Source organism: Chiloscyllium punctatum, chromosome 16, assembly GCF_047496795.1.
Source record: "Chiloscyllium punctatum isolate Juve2018m chromosome 16, sChiPun1.3, whole genome shotgun sequence".
NCBI classification, from domain to species: Eukaryota; Metazoa; Chordata; class Chondrichthyes; order Orectolobiformes; family Hemiscylliidae; genus Chiloscyllium; species Chiloscyllium punctatum.
This window is the reverse complement of record NC_092754.1, coordinates 38,720,870-38,744,002: the sequence shown is the minus strand read 5'-3', so window position 1 is coordinate 38,744,002 and position 23,133 is coordinate 38,720,870. Positions and strand designations below refer to the sequence as shown.

The 23,133-nt window shown below is 40.6% G+C and overlaps 1 protein-coding gene across 10 annotated transcripts in view; it reads left to right on the top strand.

Annotated features, from left to right (window-relative positions):
• Positions 1 to 23,133, top strand: part of nphp4 (nephronophthisis 4) — a 431,145-nt gene that overhangs the window by 291,614 nt on the left and 116,398 nt on the right. For all 10 annotated transcript variants that reach the window (XR_011962716.1, XM_072586737.1, XM_072586731.1 and 7 more), the window contains one exon: positions 8,234 to 8,361. Coding sequence is in view for 9 of the 10 variants with exons in the window: in XM_072586737.1 (XP_072442838.1) it covers positions 8,234 to 8,361 (128 nt within the window). In the remaining variant the exon portion in view is untranslated. The remainder of the gene's footprint in view (positions 1 to 8,233; positions 8,362 to 23,133) is intronic.

Genomic DNA, 23,133 nt, shown 5'->3' with positions numbered 1-23,133 from the left:
TGCTGCATATTTCACTGAAAGAACTTGCAGGTAACATTCTGCTCAAAAACAATTCATCAAGATACAGTCACAACAATAGTGGCCCTGCCATTTCAAAACATAAAATTCACAAAAATGTCAGTATGTTACTTTTTTTTCATCCTCAAAATACCCTTATGACTTCCTCATCACCATGCGATACCAAGTGTACACATCCCCCATTCTCCAGCATATCCCAGACTTTATGACGATCCTCCCCAGATAGTCATGGATCAACTTGCCCACTGCGGCCCAATGTGTTGAATTGAATCCTCCCTGCACTGCAGCTTGTATGAGTCACCGTTTTGCTGACCAGTTCTGGACTTTGCCAGTCCTACTTCAGTGCCACTGCAGCTTCACACACTATCTTCTCTTCCATTCACTGCTTGTCCTGGTCATAGGTGAGCCTCAGGTTTTGCCACTTACATCTTTCTTGCCTTCTTCGCACTCCTGAAACTTGCACCAGAATTCATTATGTGCTTCATTCTATCTCCTTTTGAAAAGAAGTTCAATAGATTTTCTGATTATTTTCAGGAAACTTTGTTATTCAAAGGAACCAATTCATGCACTTAATGTCATAGAGTCATAGAGATGTACAGCATGGAAATAGACCCTTCGGTCCAATCCGTCCATGCCGACCAGATATCCCAAACCAATCGAGTCCCACCTGCCAGCATCTGGCCCATATCCCTCCAAACTCTTCCTGTTCATATATCCATCCAAATGCCTCTTAAGTGTTGCAATTGTACCAGCCTCCACTACCTCCTCTGGCAGCTCATTCCATACACGTACCACCCTCTGCATGAAAAAGTTGCCCCTTACGTCTCTTTTATATCTTTCCCCTCTCACCCTAAACCTATACCCTCTAGTTTTGGACTACCTGACCCCAGGGAAAAGACTTTGTCTATTTATCCTATCCATGTCCCTCATAATTTTGTAAACCTCTATAAGATCACCCCTCAGCCGCCGACGCTCCAGAGAAAACAGCCCCAGCCTGTTCAGCCTCTCCCGAAAGCTCAGATCCTCCAACCCTGGCAACACCCTTGTAAATCTTTTCTGAACCCTTTCAAGTTTCACAACATCTTTCCGATTGGAAGGAGATCAGAATTGCATGCAATAATCCAACAGTGGCCTAACCAATGTTCTGTACAGCCGCAACATGACCTCCCAACTCCTGTACTCCATACTCTGACCAATAAAGAAAAGCATACCAAACACCTTCTTCACTATCCACTTGCACTCCAAGGTCTCTTTGTTCAGCAACACTCCCTAGGACCTTACCATTAAGTGTATAAGTCCTGCTAAGATTTGCTTTCCCAAAATGCAGCATCTCGCATTTATCTGAATTAAACTCCATCTGCAACTTCTCAGCTCATTGGTCCATCTGGTCAATGTGTAAGCAAGTTCCTTAAAATTTGCACCGGATTAATAGAATTTTTGCTGAAATAATCATTTTACTGCAATGAAAAATATCTGCAAATTAACCAAACTTAATCAGAGACATACAAGTCAAATATTACATGCTTGATTTTTAAAAACATGTTTTAAGGAAATTAAATACAAAAAATGATATAAAATTCTCCTTGGTGCTTTCATATTATGTTTACTTTTTAATCCTTAAAGCTTTACATGTTAACTATAGATATTGTAATCATAATCGGAGCCATCTATAACTGTCTCAAAAGTCAGAAGGATAGAAAGTTTATATTTGAACCAGAAAATGATAATGTATAATTTTATCCCACATTTTAAAGCCAACCTTGTGAAGGCTCAATAAGCATGAAAACGGAATCTTTGTTATAGGATCTGATAGCTAGTGTGGTACAATAGACCTGAATGATTTCTACAGACCTGCCTCAATATTGTGCTATACTGTGGAAGCTGACAACTACAGCAGAGCTATGGGGCAAATGACAGCCTGGGGACAGAAGAAGACATCTAATGAGGCATGTCTTAACTGGAGGAAATGACAGTGTAAAACTTATTAAGGAGTCAAAGGAAGTGTTGATGAACAGCGATTGCTGATGAGGGATCAGGGACAGTAATAATGGAGGACGTGATCAAGAAAATAATAAAAAAGGAATAAATTATTAACGCCAGATATCAGAAACTGGCATGAAGGCATCTCGGTCAGAGATTAGAGTAAGCTGAAACTGAAAAAATGATCCAGGGCAATTAAAAAAGGGAGGAAGAAAAAAGGGACGATCACAACTGACAGTTAGAAATAAATGAAAGTTAGATTTGCAGGGAAGGTAAACTTTGGTAGTAACATAGGGATATGTGGGAGTTGGGGCAGCTGCAAGCATTATGATATGCTGTACTTCTGCTGTGGAGCGTTGCCTGGTGAGACCAGGGACTCGTGTAGCTGAACAGAACCTTCCGAGGTCCTAAATTAAAGGGCACCCAGACAGCCACTTCACTCTGTAATCCCTGGGACCTTGACTCAACCAATTCCTGTCACCACTACCAACCTTGAAGACAGTCGAAAAGCAGTACCACACCTTTCAAGAGAATCTCCTGTTAGCTGTGTAGAAGTGAGAGGAAGTTCATTTCTCTATGGATGGCTCAAGAGAAACTGGCTACAGTGTTGCAAGATGATGAATGATTTGCTATGCTCTGCTGAGGTATGGACCACAGTTTACTTAATGTTTCATGCTGCAGTAAGTGAGAGTGAGCAGTGTGGGATTGTCACAGTAGAGGATTGTCAACAAGAATTGGTTGTCAGGCATCTCCATTAGATGCCCCATTTTCAATCAATATCTGTCATTTCATTGCAGCTACCAATGTGGCACTACTGCCTTCTCAGTGGTACTGTCTCTTTCACAACTGCCAAGACTCACACTTAAAAGAAGCCACAATACTTGGGAGATCATATACCATCAGCTCACTGACAGGCCTGAGTAGTGCTTAACTGGACAGTGACAGGCCATCCCCGTGATCAAGGGCTGGGGTGGGGGAGTAGTTCTGTTGGATGGAGCTGTCACTTGGGAGGCTGTGGCAGCTGCTGGTACGATACCCACCCAGGGTCTATTGTATTACCACCAGATCCAGGCCACAAGTAAGTGACGGCTGGAGCAGGGTCAATGGGTACCTCTATTGGGCAATAAGTGCTGTTAGACTGTGATGAAGTGATAGGCTTTGCTTATTATATTTCCAACATTATGTGCCCATGTAAGGTCCTCATCTGATGATGGGGCAGGAAGGAGCTACATGGGCTTCCCAACTCTGACTGAATCAGGGTGAGGGTACACCAGCCTCCTGCCTGATTAAATGCCTCCTGCACTGCTAAATTTATCACCGGAAGAATACGCCAAGTTCCACTCCATATGACAATGTCAAGGTTGCAAGCGTTTTCCATTGTGCTCCTGTTGAGTGAGGCGCTAGAATGATGAGACTACTGGTCAGATAGAAATACACATGGGCTTCATCTTTATGGCTTTGATTTAGCAGGGAACCGTTGCTATATTTTAGAAATGCTGTTTTGTGAATGGAATATGAGACAGAATAAATTATTAGCCTGCTTATCTCAACAGCTGTGGTTGAATTTTTAGGAAGAAGATATTTAAGCAGATTAATGAATAAGTGAAATGACAGACAGTCTTTTTTGTCTATATTTCTGCATTGGATATGGGCACCACTGGTCAAGCCATCACTTCTTGCCCATCCATAATTGCCCTGGAGAAAGCGGTGTTGAGCTGCTGCCTTGAATTGATGTGTCGATAGGGTGTGGGTACACCCATAGTGCGTAGGGAGTTCCAAGATTTTGACCAAGTGACAGTAAAAGAACCTTGTGTGCCTTGTGTGAGTGGGCGCACCAATCTGTTTGAGATAGCAAGTAGAGATCAATTGGCTGCAAAATATGCAGGAACAGAATGATGTCATATCAAATACTGTGGAAACGTAACCCCAACCACCCCCCCCTCACCCCACCCATGGATAAGTTACCGAAAGCAGGATGTAACTGAGTTACATAAGATCCCAGCGTTGATTAGGGTACTTTGCACTGGCTGGTCTCAACCACAGTGGCAGAGGATATGCGGAAGCTGACTTCAGTACCTTGACTCAGCAGGGGGAAGCTCCAATCTAAACTCCAATGCTAATCACTGCTTATTGACTCATGCAAGCAAGAGCTTAATTGGAACTCGATCTGCCTTGGCTGTGGTGTCTCTGTAGTTAAATAGTCTAAATTCGCCTGAATGAGGTCCTGGCAAACAACTGGCCAGCATGGAAAGATATTCTGACATACATCAATGCCTTTAGAGGTTTGGATGTAAAATGTCAAAATCCCATACTTCAAAAATATTTCATTGTCTAGCATTCTGACACATTCAGTGGTTGTGAAAGGTGCTATACAAATGCAAATATATTTTTAAATGTTAACTTGATACAGTTATATGGTGAGTTTATTCAGAGCTACCACAAAGCTATATCTGCTAAAGTTGCCGAGGAGTCCCAGGACTGGACGTCATGTGACTATTTGGCAGTAGTAATGAAGTCAAATGCTGAACTTGCATATTCCTTGAATTTCACTCTGCATTAGGTTTAACTGCAGTCATATCTAGTTACAAATGTACTTGATAAATCTCTTGAACCCCTTGGCACTTTTCAGACTTATCCCAGGGTTGACATCAAAGTTCAAAAAGTGCTGATGCTCCCAATCTCCAAACATGTATTTTTAAACAATTGGGAAGAGAGCTTTGAGCAAAGCTGTAGTCATGTATGCATATATACGTGCTCCTGACGGAAACAAGGTATTAACCTGATGGACCGAGAATGCAGCTGTGAGTATCAGTTTGGTAGTTAGGAGGTATATTCAACCACTGGAAAAGCCCAGCCTTTTTGAAAGTTGACAATCTGCTACGTCCAATTGGATGGTCATTGATCATTCAATATGACCACATTGAGCGAGATACAGCAATTCTCTACCAAACCAATAACATTTTTCTTAAGATAATTATCGAATTTCTTATTGAAAAAATTTGTTCAACTATATTTCTGATAATTCAAATTAATGAAAATTCTGTTATGCTCCTTCAGATCCCATGAGCTTGTGTGAATATCACTGTGGAGATATAGAGCATCTATGATAAATGAGCTGGACGTTGGATGTAGTTTGTGCCATTAATTACCATCATGCAATAGGACTGCCTAGCTGGAAAACTGTATAAACAGGGAATTATTAATCGCTTGTTGTTCCCTTCTTACAATGTTACCTTTTCCTGAACAGGAATCGAGAGAATGCAAAATTAGGTTGTGTGAAAGAATCCTGAATACTTTTCTGCTGGCTTTGTTAGTTGTGCAGTTTCATGTACATCAGCATGACATTGTCATTAAAATGATGTGCAGTCGATTTAAAGGGGCACCACCACATAGAAATGCAGTGCAGGGAAAACCATCAGAACTTTTAGATACAAAGAAATTGCGGAATCGACAATGACCAACAAGATTATCCGCTGTTGTTGTTGTGACGGACCAGGCCAGACCCCCCTCAAAACATTTCAAGAGAGTAGCCCAGACCCTAACTTTGCTAGTTGTTTTAAGCAGGTGTGAAGTGGATATTCCAGGAGCTGGTCAATCCACTTAGTTTCAAACAAAACAGAATTTATTTACAAGATTACCAAATGAAACACGAACAGAAGAGAACGGAATACCGAATAACTTAACAGAGCTGAAAATCCAACAGATTATCCCAACTTAATGATGCTTTCCCCAATACTTGCAACAATCCCCAAAAATACCCTTTAGCACAAAAGAAAAAAAATCAAGCACAGAGACTTACAGGAGAGGTGTCAGGGAGAGAATTGGCAACACCCTCTTCCACATAGCTGTTTCTTGGACCAGCAGCCTCAACCTTGCCTGACTGCCAAAACCAAATCAAACCAGGGAAAAACTGAGCTGGGAGAACTGGCCACTCCCCTTTTGTTGTACAAGTGTTTTTTTTTAACAACTTGAAAGCCTTTTACTTGAGGTAGTATCTGTTAGCTATAATCAAATTGACCCTAAAATCCTTCAAACCTAGTCTGTGTCTTTATAATCTCCTGGGAAAAAAAAACCCAAAGGAAACATAACTTTGTTGAAGGAGAGCATCATCACAGTGTGGCAAGACAGCATTGCCTTAATTCTAAAAGTAGCATTGCTTTAAAGGTACAGTGAGGCTGCACTCTTTTCCTGTTCTCAGTACTCCTGAATAAGTCAAGTATTGAAAGTTCACATGCGTCTGATACCTGAACATCTCCAACTATGAAATATATACCAGTTTCCCATCACTCACCCATCTGCAGTCATTGACACTGAGAACATATGTTGACATCCAAATACTGCACCTTACCCTCACTAACCTATCAATGTTACCAGCTTCAAACCCATCTCCCGCTTCCTTCCTATCTCCAACCACTTCAGTTACATCACACAAAAATAAAACAAAAAACTGCAGATGCGGAATATCTGAAACAAAAACAGAAATTGCTAGAGAAAGTCAGCAGATCTGGCAGGTCTTTGAAAAAGGGTCACTGGACTTGAAATGCTAACTCTATGTTCTCAACATCACAGAAAAAACATTACACACTCATTGACATTCTGCTGTCTCTCTCTCTCTCTCTTCTCTCTCTTGCATGACAGGTTGGTATACAATAGAAGAGAACAGGGTACAACTGGTGGAAGACAACAACATCAGCATAAGACTAAAATACCTAGGAGAAGAAATAGGCCATTCAGCCCATTATGTCTTCCATTCAATGAGATAATGGCTGATTTGATAATCCTCAACCAATTTCCTTCCTGATTAAAAATGCCTACCTCAACCTTGAATATATTTATTGATCCAGCATCAACCCATCTTTGCAGTAGAGAACTCTACTGATTCACAACCCTCTGAGAGAAGAAATTCCTCTTCATCTCTGTCTTAAATATGTGATTTCTTATTCTGATATGCCCCCTGGTTTGAGCATCCCAAGAACCTAACCGAGGAGATGGCTGTCTGCAATATGGAGCCAGCTGAATAAAGATTTTAGCATCCAACATTGCTGAGAGCATTGGGAAATGATGGTATGTTCCAGTCTTGTGTCCTTTATAGCTACAGGCTCACCCTAATCCTACAAACTGATGCCTTGAGGAAGCTGCTGATGACATAATTATGAACCTTGTACTCTTCACCTCACTCTTTTTTTTACCCTCATAATAACCTTCCCCATCTTAGCTTGTGCTTTCAGATGCCCAAGATTACCTGTCTGTCCAGACACAGTAGTGCCAGGAGGAGCAAAGAAAGCAGCAGAATAGTGCTGATGAAATGGTCCCATGTTTTGATCTGACATTAGTTCAGTTCTAGGCATGTGTGCTCTTTGGCAGTTTGATTAAGGATCAGATCAGTATGTGGTGAGGGTGCAGCCAGGCTAAAGGTAAAGTCTGACTACAAATTGGCAAACAAACGGTACTAATGTCTTTTAGGGAAGGAAACTGTCGCCCATAATGGGTCTGGCCTACATGTGGCTGCAGACCCACATCAATGTGGTAGACCCGTAACTGCCCTGTCGGCAATTAGGGATGGGCAACAAATGCTGCTTGGTCAGCGATGCCCACAACCCATAAATGAATGATTTTTAAAAAAATGTGGCATAGAGCTTGCCCTCCCTACAGCCTGGGCTCCATATCCCTATCATCTTGCAAACCCAGTGGACTGCCTGTTGTAGCCTATGTTTGGACACTTTATCCAAAATCGAACCCATCCATGTGAGAATGTAACAACTGCCAATTCTGGAGTTCAACTCTTCCAAAATAGCTCTGCTTGATACTATGTTGAAAAAAAAAGCTCGACATCCAATTAGAACACCGGTTTTGAAATAATACAAGTGAAAGAAAAAAATTGCAGCTTCAGGTTTTTCTTCTCTTGAATGCATAACTAATATAACATCCTGCATATTCATTATGAAAATTACAAAACCCTCATTGGTGAACACATTTCCACCCTTCAAGTCTAGTAGCAGCAGTCAGTTAAATGGTGCTAATCTTGTCAAATAATAATCACCATTGCTTTCACTGAAGATCGAACAATCAAAATTAGCTTCTAAATGATATCGATGCCAGATCATGGCAAAGAAGCACAGGAAAGTATGGATCACAAGCCAAGGTAATGATGCAAGTCATTAGGAAAATACATACATCCTATATTCTTTAAATGGTGAAAAATTTTCACATGGACCTATTTCTTGTGTATTTCTAGGAACCTCGAGGCAGCATTGATCATATACCCTTTGATGCTGTAGAGTCCCATGCCACTGAACAGCTGCAAGAATTGCCTTTCACACCAATGCAGGCACCAATCCTCACCTTGATGACTGAGTCTGAACGGTAAGAATCCAATTCGGATTGGAGTCAGTCTGAATCTTTACAGTATTAAACTCTAGAGGAAGCTTTGTAACTTGGGAACTATTTCACTATGTTGTTACTGGGACTGGCTGGTACAGAGTCGTAGAATGTGGTGCTGGAAAAGCACAGCAGGTCAGGCAGTATCCAAGGAGCAGGAGAATCAAAGTTTCGGGAATCCCTGATGAAGGGCTTAAACTTGAAACGTTGATTCTCCTGCTCTTCGGACGCTGCCTGACAGGTTGTGGTTTTCCAGCACCACGCATGTGACTCTGATCTCCAGCATCTGCAGTCCTCACTTTCTCCTGGCTGGTATAGAGTTTGTTTTCAGCCATGAGGGTCTAATAGGTCTTCTGAAATGGACTCCTAGTCAGTGTTAGAGTTTATCCACCGTCAGCTAATGCTTGTAAATAGGAGCTGTGCTGATATTCATCGAGAAAATGAATGTTTTGAGGTGTTAACAAACAACACTTGGTTTCTTTCATGAGAGATGAGGAATAAACAAGAAGTGCTTGAGAAATATCCCTAATGGAAGTATTGATGGAGTGAGCTTTCTTGTATTCTTACATTTGAGCAGCCTTTAAAGCCTTTTAGATTAAGGGTGGACATTTGGAAAAACGATGGTTAAGCCAGCTCCATCACTCCATTTATTTAGTAATTCTTGATTCAAATGAAAACTGGTTCTCAGTTACTAAAGTCAGTCAAACAAATGTCTGAAAAATAGATTTTGGTTTTATGTTAATGACTGCAGAAGCTATGCAGCACTTTGTTCAGCTGCACAGATGCTGGACAGATATTGTTTGCTAAAATGATGAGTTACCTAACTCCATTTTTAAGTCAGACTTAACGTGGAGATAGGTGTATTGTTGTAATAGTTCACTTTGTTTGGAAGATGAAATAAAATATGCCAAGTGCTTTAAATCATTTTCTACCTAGCTCTCTTGAGGAAGGGGAGAGAAGATTCATAAAACATTAACAATGGTTTTTCAGAAACCCACAAATCTTCAGTTGCTTTTAAAAATGTTATATCTTCACAGATACTTCCTTAATTGACACAATGGTGTCACACACCAAAACCAATCAATATCTTTAAATGTTTTGCTGTATACTTCCTGGCTTTGCAGTTTGGTAAAATTAATTCAAATCAGTCTCATCTGACCCAAAAGTTGTAGTTCAGTGTAAACAACTCACAGGGGAAATAATCAGTTCCTGCACTTAAATGTTTTGTTCAAATTTTCGTAGATTTTCATTCTTTCTGAGATCCATTATGTAAAAACAATGAACTGTCAGTGTCTCTTAGCAAGCTCCTTGCAACCTAATTATTCTGTAATGCAAGTGAGTACTGTACTCACCTCTGCATTCATTGCAAAGATGGAATTAAAATTACCAAAGTATTAGGTACACCTACAATGCTGAAATTTGCCAGTTGGAAATAGCTGGAGGTAAAGCTGCAAACATTTGTGTCAGTTTTTTAATGGAATATTTTCAAGTATATTAATTTCAACAAATCACTTCTTCTAAAATGGTGAAGCTAAGAATTTTGAGGTCATCTTTTCAGACACTATTAACAGGCATATAAAATGAGTGATCTTAAAGTTTCTCTTGAATGTGAAAATGAATGACCTAGCAGCAGTGTACTTGCGTTAGAGAATCTCAGCTAATTAGGATGCTGAAATGTCAGTTCATGCTTTAATTAGCCTGGGATTTAACACTGAATCTGATGGATGCTCCATGATAGCTAAATACAGCATTCATCCTTCATGGAGAGACAGCAATAGATATTTTTTTCTGCTCATTCTGCATAAGAGAGGAGTAGGATACTTTTTTGTTCAGTGCAGAAGTCAGACTGATTGGTTACTCATTGAAATTTTAGACAGATTATGTGATCTCACTCATTACTGTAAAATCTTATTATTCCATTGTTCAATCTCACATGGCCATATATAAAAAGCAAAGCCTAAAATATGTATTTCCCACTTAATTGCCTTTGCCATTTGCTTGGAAATATGTTGTCTTGTGCCTTTGGTGTTGGGTGTGTACAGTGCACTGTACCATCTACCTATCATATCCTGGAAGTGAGTGGGCTATGTGCTGTGACTAGGCTTGTCTCTGGGGTTGCCTCTGGGCATCAACAGTGTTGATGAGTTTGTGCTGTGGCATTTTCATCCTCCTATCTGTCAGAATGATTCCATTCGAGGTAGTTAGCGAGTTTGGAAAAGATTTGTAGCTCAGGTTGAAGATCTGAATGTAGGTTTGCTCGCTGAGCTAGAAGGTTCATTTTCAGATATTTTGTCATCACACTAGGTAACATCATCAGTGAACCTGTGGTGGAGCACTGGTATTGTGACCCGCTTTCTATTTATGTGTTTAGGTTCCCTTGGGTCGGTGGTGCCATTTCCTGTTCTTTCTCAGAGGGTGGTAAATGGGATCCAAGTCGATCTATCAACAAACACATTGACTTGGACCCCATTTACTTCCCTCTGAGAAAAATAACAGGAAATGGTATCACCACAGGAAATGACATCATCAACTCAAGGAAACCTGAACACACAAATAGAAAGCAGGTCATAGCACCAGTGTTTCACTGGAGGTTCACTGATGATGATGTAGTATGGGTGACGAAACATCTGAAAATGAACCTTCCAGCTCAACAAACAAACTTACATCCAATTTGAGGTAGTTTCTGTGTTAAGGCTCTCCACATTATGTCCACCTAGCCTAACTGGGGCATTGCCAAGCTGAAAATCAATGAACCATTCTTGAGAAGGAAGATTGTCTGAAAAAAGCCAATTGTTGTTGGTTGAGTAATTGTTATTTGATTGGAGTAAGACACAACATGAACAGTAATGCCTATGTTTACTCTTTTAATAGAATTTTACAGGATTATGAACCAAACACAATTTTTGTGATTTGCTTCTTAAAAATAACCACAATCTAAAACTTTGGGGTGCTGTGGAAACAAAAGCATTGCTGACTTTGGAAGAAAGAAGGTGGTGATTTCATCAAGGAAGCAAGTGTATTATGTTCAGTGGAATGAATTCTGAAGGTATTAAGAGGAAATGTGTATTTGCGTTTTCTAGATAACATGTCAGGAGTGACTAAACCCATCGTTAGGCAGGCTCCTATCTACAAAATACATGGAACAAATGAATAAAAAAGCATTTTGTGGCCATCAATGCCTTCATCCGCTGAATCAATGCCAGAGAAATTGCTTTCCAATCTGGCACATCAGGGGATAATTTTAGTTTGTATGCTCTTAGTAATGTAATTGGCAGGTTATGGGTCCAAGCTCCATTTCATAACTTGACCACATAAATACAGACTGACAATTTGCCGCAGTGCTAAGGAAGTGCTGACACACAGGTGAAATATGAAGCCAAGGGTTCACCTTCCTGTTCCAGTGCATGTAAAAAAAAATCAGATTACCAAAGCTCTGTTGATAGGTAACAATTATCCTTCAACTTAGCTCATCAAATAGAAGCAGCTTACATATCTAATTGCCAAATATCAGCAATCAAGCATCCAGCGTATAAAAATGCTAAACACATTCCAGCATGCTTTTAGGAAAAATGCAGCAAGACAAGTAGGCTGCGGAACATTGAGCTGAGAGTTCTGATCTATGTTTTTACAATGTGCTGAATATTGTGTACAGCCCACCACCACAACCTTACCTACTGTCCTCACAACTGATGGAAATGATCAACATCTGTTATCGAAGGGCACCTTGTCATGCATTTCAACAGAGACTACCACACTTGAGAGGACTCTTGGTTTCCAATTGAGCAATTGCTTCAGAGAGAGAGCGAGAGAACCTATCTCTCCCCCCTTAATGTAGATGCATAAGAAATAGAACAGGAGGCAGTCATTCAGCCCATCAAGTTGCTCCCCCATTCAACTCGACCATGATTAATCTCTACTTCAGTGCTATTTTCCCACAATATCCTTGCAGCCCTTGATGTTTGTAGTATCTAAAAATCCATCAAATTCAGTGTTGAACATATTCTATGATGGAGGTGCTACTGCACCTACCCTATTGAGACATAAGAATGTAAGAAATAGGCTTAGGAATAGGCCTTTCAGCCCCACAGGCCTGCCCCACCATTCTGTAATGTAATACCAATCTGCCCAGGCCTCAATTAGTCTTTCATGCCAGATTTTTATTGTGTGCAACTCCTCGATATTTCAAAGATCTATCTACCTCCTCCTTAAATACTTAAGTGATCTACTCTCCAAGATTCTCTGGATAGAGAATTCCAGACATTCAATACACATTGAGAAGAAACTCCTTCACAGCTCAGTTTTAAATGAACCTCCCCTTATTATGTAACTATATTCCCTAGTTCGGATGCCTCCAATAGTGGCAACATTTTTCCATCATCTACCCCATTAGAATCTTGTGTCTCAGTGCGATCACCTCTCTCTCTTCTGATATCTAATGAATAAAGGGCCAACTTGTTTAGCCATAAGTCATCCCCGTCATCCCAAGAATCAACCTTGTGAATTTTTTTGAGCTGTGTCTTATGCCAAGATATTCTTTCTTAAATATAGGGACCAAAACTGTATGCAGTATTCCAGCCATGGCCTCACCAATACCTTGTGCAGCTGTAACAAGACTTCCCAATTTTAATCTCTAACCTCCTAGAAATAAAAGCCAAAAATCCATTTGCCTTCTTGATTAATGCTGCATCTGTGTGCTAACCTTTTGTGTTTCATGCACAAGAATACCCAGATCCCCCTGTGTTGTGCTTTTTTGGAGTCTCTTTCCATTTAAATAATAGATTGCCTTTTGCTTCTTTCTACCAAAGTGCACGACATCCCATCAAACTTTCCTCCATTAAACACCATCTGTCAAGTTTTCACTCACTCATCCACCCTATCTGTATCCCCCTGAAGATTCCTGATGTCCTCATCACAATGTGCCTTGCCACCTATTTGTGTATCATCAGCAAATGTGGAGATGTCTCATACTCGTTCCCTCCTCCAGATCACTTATATAAGTAGTACATAATTGAGGGTACAGGACTGATCTTTATAGCACTCCATAATTACGTCTTTCTAACCTGACTAAGACCGTCTGTTGTTTGTGTGTTAACCAATCCTCTATCCACACTAATACATAACCACCACTACTGTGAGCTCCTATCTTGTGCAATAACTTTTTTATGTGGCATCTCATTAAATGTCACCTGGAAATCAAAATATACCCCATGTTCCACTTTATCAATTTTGCTTATTATATTCTCAAAGAACTCTAACAAATTTTCAAACATGATTTCCCTCTTACAAAGCCATGGTGACTCTCCATGATTGCATTAAGCTTTTCTACACTTCCTGCTATTACTTTCTTACCAATGAACTCCAGCATTTTCCCAACACAGGATTTTAGGCTAACTGGCCTGTAGTTTTCCTGCTTTCTGACTCCCTTTCTTTTTGAACAGGGAATCAGGTTGCACGTTTTCCAATCTGTTAGAACCCTCCCAGGATCCACTGTGTTCTGCAACAATACCTCCGCTGTCCCTGCTGCCACTTCCCTTAAAACCTTTGAATGCAGACCATCAGGACCTGGTGTGAGTCAAAAGGTGTGGTGCTGGAAAAGCACAGCTGGTCAAGCAGCATCCAAGGAGCTGGAGAGTTGATGTTTCGGGCTTAAGCTTTTCACCAGGTCCTGATGACATGTTTACCTTCAGTCTGGTTAGTTTGTCAAATATTTTGTCCAATGCTTGTAAAAAAAAAAGAACAAGAGAAAATAGATTTAAAGTGTTGTGCAAATAAATCAAGGTGATGGAATAAAGACTTTTTCACGCAATGAATACTTAGGCGATGTAATGCATCGGCTGGAAATGTGGTGGATGCGAGTTCAATTAGGGCGTTCAAGAGGGCATTGGTTGGTTATTTGGATAAAAATGCTAGGTATGGATATGGCAAAAGGCAGGAGATTGACACTAGGGAATAGAACTGATGCATGATGGAAGGAAAGACCGCCGTCTGTTCTGCAGCAAGTCTGTGACAGAAACTGATAGATACTTTTATAAGACCTTTCGTCCCTTTAGCACCTTAGTTATCTGATATCTTTGGGATGTTTGCAGTGTTCTTCACTGTGAAGACTGAAGCAAAATATTGGTTTGAATTTTCTGCAATTTCCCCATTATTAGTTCCCTATTTGCATCCTCCCAAGGATTCAATTCTCACACTCATGAGCTCCTTGTTTTTTATATTTCTTGCAAATTTACTTCACAATGAATTTTCTCCCTTTTTATTTGTTTTTTAGTCAGTTGATGCTGATTCCTAACAATATTTCTAATCCTCTGGCCGCCTCCTATTCGTTCTTTCTGTCTTGTATTCTTAGTTTTGATTGAATATTCACCTTTGTTAACCACAGGTCGTTCATCCTTTTCATTTGAGTTGTTTTTTCAACCAGTATAAATGTTTGCTAAGTGAGATGGAATGTTTGTTTAAATGTCTGCCAGTGCTCACTGACACTTCCCGCAGTCTGTTTTCCCAACCCACTTTAGTCAATTTGTTCTTGTAACTACCCTGGTTTGTGCTCCAAATTGCTTTCCTTTGAACAAAATTTGAAATTCTGCAGCCCATTGGAGGTTGCTAAATTACGAGATCTCTTATTAATCCTACCTCAGTACAATGAGTAGATTTTAAAAAAGCCTGGTCCTGTGTTGCTGCAATAAATAATCCCTGATGTTAAAGGGAGGGATGGTTCATTTCCTGTTTATAAAGCATCAGATCACTTTGTGAAAGCAAGCAAACAAAACTTTCAAGACAGATAAGAGACTTTCTATGATTTTAATTGCTTTACAAACATGGTTTAGAAGAGATGGGGGCATATGTGCTGAAGGTTCTCCAGCAACAGCCTCAAGACTGTATTTTCCGGTCCACACCTTGTTGTGTCAGTTGAAGGGACAATTTACCTCTCCTGAGGAAGAAGAAACCTTCTAACAGGACAGGTTGCACCAGTTTTTTCTCAGTAAAGTATCTTCTGTGAACCAGAACATTCCAGAAATCAGTACCTTGAATTTTGTCACAAACTCCGAAAGCTGAACTGTTTATTCCATTAGACCAAGTCTAACTGACTCTCATCTAAATTGAAGCCTCATTTGAAGATCCTATCAATTCAACAACAATTAGCATTGTGATCTCTACAATGGGAAATTGACTAGCCTGTGCAAAGTCTTCCCATTTTTTACTCTTTGATTTCAGGCCCCTGAGCCATCAAAGCATTTCTACCATTTGCCTCTTTTGAAAACCTGTGTCATCCTTGCAGTATGTTTTGTCTTGTCTGTTGTATGAATGTGTGTTTGGGATTAAAGTGATATAGTTTAATTCTGAATAGTATCTTAATTGTGAAATAGTTTTGTCACTTATTGTAAGAACAAATTACTCAAAATTACAACACCAGATCTACAATACATTTTGGAATGTTCTGAAAGACAAGTAACCTTTGATATAAATGTCTTTCTGATTGCTGCATTACTGTCATTTGTGCTGCCTCTGTGAGCATTTGTCCAAAATTATGCACATTGTAAAAATTCATATGATGTTTTGTGGGATTCTTGACAGTGACTGTCTCCAAATAAGGAGTGGTGGTTCTCAGGACATAGCTTAGCAAGAATCTTCCATTGCAGTGCAGGACTAACTTATTGATCAATTTAGGATAGCTGACAGTCTTATCGAAAAATCCCCCATTCATCTCAAAGTGCTGACAAATTGTCAGCAATGCCTTTGAGATAATCAATCACAGCTCAACCAAGTGAGCTAGTATCCTTGAATCACCAATATTGCCAGCATAATTATTTGATGTTGTAATCTTTTAATAGACTTTTCTATTGCCTGCTATCTGTACACTGGGAGAGTGAAGGCTGTGAGATGCAGATACTCTAGACCAGCTAGTCACTTCTCCTTTAGCTGGCAGATTGCAATCTATTAAATGTATGGTCTAGGTACTTGCTGTTGCCTTGAACAGATGTATGCGCTGTTAAAGCTATGCATTTTATGAACTTGCAGGTAACTATTAGTTTCAGCTTATGTTTGCTGTCATGTTGTTCAGGTTTTGCTTTCACATGCAGACGGAATGGAAGTGCACCAGTGAAGCAGAGACTTAATTAAAAGGTTCAGTAATTTTAAATATTTTCCCTCAGTTGCATCATAAACCACTGTTGCAGAAGATGCTAAAATCATCCGAGTTGACCATGTGGAATATTCAAACCCTGGAAAACCTATTGGACGAATTTGAAGACCAAAACCTCTATCACTGCTTGTTTCTTGCAGAGACAGTGCATTTACAGTTTAGGATGTGCACTGCATGGTTATGTTATGCAACTTGATTACAGTCAAATAACCAGTGAAGATGTACATGATTTGGTTTCAATATGTTACATCTTCTCTTTCTATTTTACACCTTGTGTATTCTACAGCTTATAAACATCTAAAACTTGAGTCAAAACTTGGCTTATTTGCTAAATGAAGCTGACTGAATGTAAAAGGCTGTAGATTTGACACTTGAGTGTTTCGACAGTTCTTTAACCCTTCAGAAAGCTTTGACAACGCTGGGACTCCAGCCGAAGTACATTCACTACTACTGCTGTCAATCAAATGAGCATGTCCATTTACAAATCCAAAATAAGAAAGAAGAAAGAAGAAAGTAAGAATTCACTTATCACCTATCTGCTATTGGTCTTGATTCCTTTTCACTTCTCTATTTTGGTCCCTTCACGAAAATGAGCAAAAAGTGATTGAAATATTGTCATTTTGAGCATCAAGCCTGTCTGAATGGATTTCACAATAATTCAATGTATGTGACACACTTTGGGATGTTCTGAAGGTGAAGCAGGATTTAACATTAAATACAATTGTTTCTTTCTGGTTCTTGGGAAACTGGCATATTTTGAGTCCCTGAGAGATTTTGCACAATATTATACATATTGGAAAAACTAATGTGCCATTATGTGGGATTCTGCCAAGCCACCTGACCAAGCAAAAAGGACTAGTGCTTCTCAATACATGGATTAGCAAGAACCCTCTGCTACAGAGCAGCAATAACTTATTGATTGTGCTGTTGACCTTTATCTGAGTTTTGGATTACAAATCATGTTAAATGCTCAGACTTTTACTGAAACGATATGACACAGTCATTGACAACCTGTGAACTGGAATGTGGCATAAGTTCCTCAAGTGTTTCATTTATCAGTGGCAGGAAAGTAATTCATAGAATCATATAACCATAGAATCCCTACACTGTGGGAGCAGGCCGCTGGGCCTATCGAGTCCACACTGACCTTCTGAAGAACATCCCAACCAGACCCACTCCGCTACCCTATCCTTGCATTTCCCATGGCTAACTCACCCAGCCTGCACGTCCCTGGACACTAGCACAATTTAGCATAACCAATCTGTCTAACCTACATGTCTTTGGACTGTGGGAGGAAACTGGAGCACCTAGAGGAAACGCACGCATACACACAGGGGAATGTGCAAACTCCACATAGACGATCACCTGAGGTGGAATCGAACCCAGGACCCTTGCGCTGTGAGGCAGTAGTGCTAACCACTGAGCCACTGTGCTGTCCAAGGGGGCGTGGGGGATGATCAGAGGCATTGTCAATGATACAGATTTTAAGGAAGCTTTTGGAAGCAGGAAAGAGACATGATGGACTACCCATTCCCATGCCTTGTACAATGTGAGTTTGAGGGCCTTTTGGTACCTTGTGGATAGAGACCCAATTTCTACCCGTTCCTTCGGAGAACCTTGGAAATCTCTGTAATATTGAACCATTGTTTTGAGTTCATTTTCAAACAGTATTCCCCAGTGCATTCCAGTCCTTGCTGAGGCAAGAATGCATCTAAACTTTAATAGGTTCAGGCTAGCTTCAGGTTATGCAGGCTCCCTTTGAGTGCTGCATGCCTTGAGTATACTTTCCTTCACTCACCTCCCCATCCCAACCATTTAACTGTCCCCTTTGAGCTGGCCTGCATCGTGCTATCACTCCATTTAGCAGCCGGCATGAGATTTGTGGGCTGCCTTTGTCAAAAGAAGATAGTACAACTTGATTACTACTTGTGTTCCCTGCTTCTTATCCAACTGTTTTCCCCCAAGTCTATGATACAGAGCCCAAAATGCTTTGATATGGGAGTGTGGAATGAACCATCCGAGTTTGTGATTGAAGCAAAGCATTTTGTTTTATTATCACTATTTAAGAATCCATTGTATAACATGATTTGAACAAATGGAAGACCCATTCCACTGGCATCAAGTCATTGCAAAGAGGGAGGGACATAAGGATGAACAGGAGTTATTGGCAGTATGTATATGGAACGAGGCCTGCAGGTGACATTGCATTGAGGAATTGTTAAATCTATCTGCTTTTCCTTCCCATCATTGCTCCTTCTAGCAAGAGAATGTTCCATTGCTGGTAGAGGTCCCAATGAACTGCTTAGCTCCCTTACTTAGGGTCTTCCAACAAGGTCTCTATTGTTGCTGGAGGTCCCAGCAGCAGGATGGAAGGAAAAGCTGATAAATGGGTATGGGAACAACTGAGTTACTGCTCCTATACTTGGGGAGAATAAGCACCATTTCAGACTGGTTGAGTCAAGGGGTCATGTTTATGCATTGTCATTTCTGTGTAATTCTATATAATTCCAAGAAAATTGGATAAAGTAGGAAAGTAGCAATTTAATTTTTTTTTATCCAGTCAACAGCTGAAACTTAGGGCACGTTTTCAGATGATGCTTTGGTCATCTGTCCATAAGGTCAAAAACTTATGTACTTTGAGGAATTTGAATTGTTGACTATCTTGAGAGATCATGTTCAAATATGATCCTTCCTGGAATCCTCACCCAATGAAACAAATAGGTATGGTGCTGGTTAATATCTTTTAAGAGTTCCCTATAAACAAGAGTGAATGTTAATCAGACATTCTAAAAAGGAATTGTAAATGAACTGCAGAGATTAGTTAGCCACGCACTGACAGTGATTAAAGGTCATTTCACCTGGTTATTGCAACCTTTATTTCAAGAGTGATGAGATCACGAAGAAGAGTAAGCTCTGATTTAAATGTAATGGATCACTTCTCTTGACAATTTTATGGGAACAGCAACTGAACTTGTGTGAATGGATTAGCTGGTGCATTAAATTTGTTTTGGGAAAGTATTTAATGAAAGCATTTTCAAAAATATTAAGGCTCAGGAAGTGCATGGTGAATTAGTTTATTGGATTGAGAAGTATCTGGAGAAAGCAGAAATGATAAATGGAAGAAATTTTGTTGTGGCTTGACATGAATTAGTGGAGTACCCTAGAGGTCTTTTCTGAATCCCCTGCTGTTTGTGATATTTATGAATTTTCGGTAGTATTGACTGCTGGGCTAAGTTTATGAATGATTACCAAAATGTTCTCAATTAATCACGTGGCTGAGTTAATTAATGGCAGATCAATTTTAATGTGAATAATTGAAATTGGACTAGAACAAGAAGCGTGAAATGTGTGCATTAAGTGTCCTTTACAAAATGGTTTGATTGTGAGAATATGAAGTCAAGGGAATTCCAGTGATTCATACATGGAATGCTGAGGATAGTTTCTGAGAATAATTTCTGGGATGGATTGTTACCTAAATACAGGTCTTTATAATGCATTTGCTCCAAATATCCAACCAGAAAGAAAGTACTTGCAAGACTAATCAATGTACCTACATATATTTCAAAGGTATTTAATGAATCAAATGGACCTTGTCACCTTGTATCAAGCACTCGTGAGGCGAGACCACGATTGTTATTTCTATAGGTTGTCTGTCAGCTCGCTATTCAGGGAAGATATCCTTGGATGAAAAATAGACAGTAACTCTGTTGACCAGAGATACACCACTGACCATTGAATCTTGACGCCATGGTATTCATGTCCATGGTACTTCAGGTGGGCAAGAGACATTGTCTGGCTATATTGTTAGTGTTGGAGAACTAGATGGAGATTTTTAAAAAAAAACCTATAATACACACATTCATTTCTAAATAGCCTCCTGTTGTCAAAATGTGGAGTTGGAAAACGCACAGCAGGTCGAGCAGCATCGCAGGAGCAGGAGAATCAATGTTTCGCCAGTCCTGATGAAGGGTCCTGCCTGTGATGTCAGCTCTCCTGCTCCTCTGATGCTGCTTGATTTGCTGTGCTTTTTCCAGCTCCACATTTTATCGACACTGACTTTCCAGCATCTGCTGTCCTCTCCATCTCCAAGCCTCCTGTTGTCAACCACTCTGTGAATAATTCCAACAGAGAAAACCCAGCTGTATAAATTTTCAATCCTCTGTTTCCTTAAGCAGTGATACACAGATATCCCTTGTGTTCAAACACACTTCAGGACAGATATTGGCAATTTTCTTTAATTGCTCCATACATGCATCTATACAGCAATATAACATTCTCGGCATATTAGGGACTCCCCGTATCACTGGAACATTTTGACATGCAGAAAAGTGGACTGGGGAACAATTCTATCTTGACTTTTGATGTCCCCCCACAAGTTCTAATTCTTGTGTGACTACATGTTCATGAGAAATCCCTTTCTTAAAAGGGACTGTAATGGTTTTCTACAGAATTAGAGAAGAATGGTAAATTACTGGCAGTATTTTAATTTCAACTTTATGAGGCTACAGCTCAAGCTCCTGTCTATTGGCTGCAACCTGACAGAGGAAGGAGGAATGAGGCAGGAGGCATTGAAAGTGAGATGTGTTGTCACTGCCATCGATATTCAATGCAATTCTGCTGTCACTTAAGACCCTTGAGAGGGTGATTAACAACAGCTTCAGGATCTATTTCCTCCTGCAGACACCAGGTTGTCTATCCATCAGGTAAGTATGTGCAAGCTGCATGTCAGTTGGCGACTGGGAGCTGCCTCAGTCTGCAATCATGTTTGCACGATTAATTGATTGGATATGGGTTGGGGAGTGTCTGCTGACACCCAACACACTGCTCTTGCTCCTGATCCCATCGTCCTCCTCTCCCCAAAACCCTTACCTTGCAAGAAATCCATCCCTCTCCTACAGCACCTACATTTGTCGCTGTGTTGCTTCCATACCCTGGGAGTCGAGGTAGTGTTGTTCTGACAGAAGACATTGCCACCTCCATACACTGCAGCTACTGGCAGGCAGGGCATCCATTTCTGGATTCCTCCTTTAGGAGGAAGGCCAATGGTATCTATCTCAATGGGCTGAGGATCTGGCAGGTTTCCCTTCTGAGAGTGAGCATGATAGCTCAGTGCTTTTGCCAGCTTCACCTCGGACGCTAAGCTAAAGGAATCTACCTATAGGTTCTGATAAACGTAGGAACAAGAATAGTCTTGTTCAAACCTGTTCCATCATTCAGTTAGATCATTACTGATCTTTATCTTAATGTAATCTATTCTCTTCTGTTTTACAACTTTTAATAACCCTGCCCAACAAAAATCTACCAATTTTGGCATTTTCAAATGAATCCCAGCCTTGAAAGCTTCTTGGAGGAGAATGTTCTGAGTTTCCACTATCCCTTACAAAAAGAAGTGATTCCTGACATCAGCCTTCAAATAGTTTATCTCTACTTGAAAGTTTATTGCTCCATATTCTGGACATCCTCACCAAAGGTAACAGCTTCTGCCTATCTACCCTATGAACTCTTTTAATCACCTTAAGTATGTAAGGAAATGATTCTTCCCTAATCTGCTGCCTTGTTAAGGATTTAGCAACATTCGTGTGAGCAATCAACTCTCCCTCAATACAATCATAGAAAGTAGCTAAAGGAAGAGTGCGCCAACTTGAAAGATTAATCAGGGTCAATCTCAAGTTGTTTAAGGCCCCTGAGAGGCATTAATAATGTACATGTGTTATTGGTTACACAAATTGACTGAGCAGTAAGAATTAGAAAAAGTGATTTTCTGACATAGTATTAGATATGTTTAGCATATTTCATCAACTGCAATGAATGTAGTACTGATTAACTTCTTAAACATGAGGTGAGTATATATCAAGCTGGAGAGGGATTAAATGTTTTAAATTGAGATGGGGTGATTTACTGTGCTATGGAATATAATGGAGCCTGACCTGCAAGGACCGTCAGACTTTTACCCTTGGAAGGTCAGGCCACATCCAAGGAGCAGGAGAATCGACGTTTCGAGCATAAGTCCTGCTTCAGGAATGAGGAAAGTGTGCCAAGCAGGCTAGGATAAAAGGACTTCACCACCAAGGATATATTTCCCTCCCCTCCCCTATCAGCGTTCCGGAAAGACCACTCCCTCCGCGACTCCCTCGTCAGGTCCACACCCCCCACCAATCCAATCTCCACTCCCGGCACCTTCCCCTGCAACCGCAAGAAATGCAAAACTTGCGCCCACACCTCCCCCCTCACCTCCCTCCAAGGCCCCAAGGGATCCTTCCATATCCGTCACAAATTCACCTGCACCTCCACACACATCATTTACTGCATCCGCTGCACCCGATGTGGCTTCCTCTACATTGGGGAGACAGGCTTCCTACTTGCGGAACGTTTCAGAGAACACCTCTGGGACACCCGCACCAACCAACCCAACCGCCCCGTGGCTGAACACTTTAACTCCCCCTCCCACTCCGCCAAAGACATGCAGGTCCTTGGCCTCCTCCATCGCCAGACCATGGCAACACGACAGCTGGAGGAAGAGCGCCTCATCTTCTGCCTAGGAACCCTCCAACCACAAGGGATGAATGCAGATTTCTCCAGCTTCCTCATTTCCCCTCCCTCCCACCTTATGTCAGTCC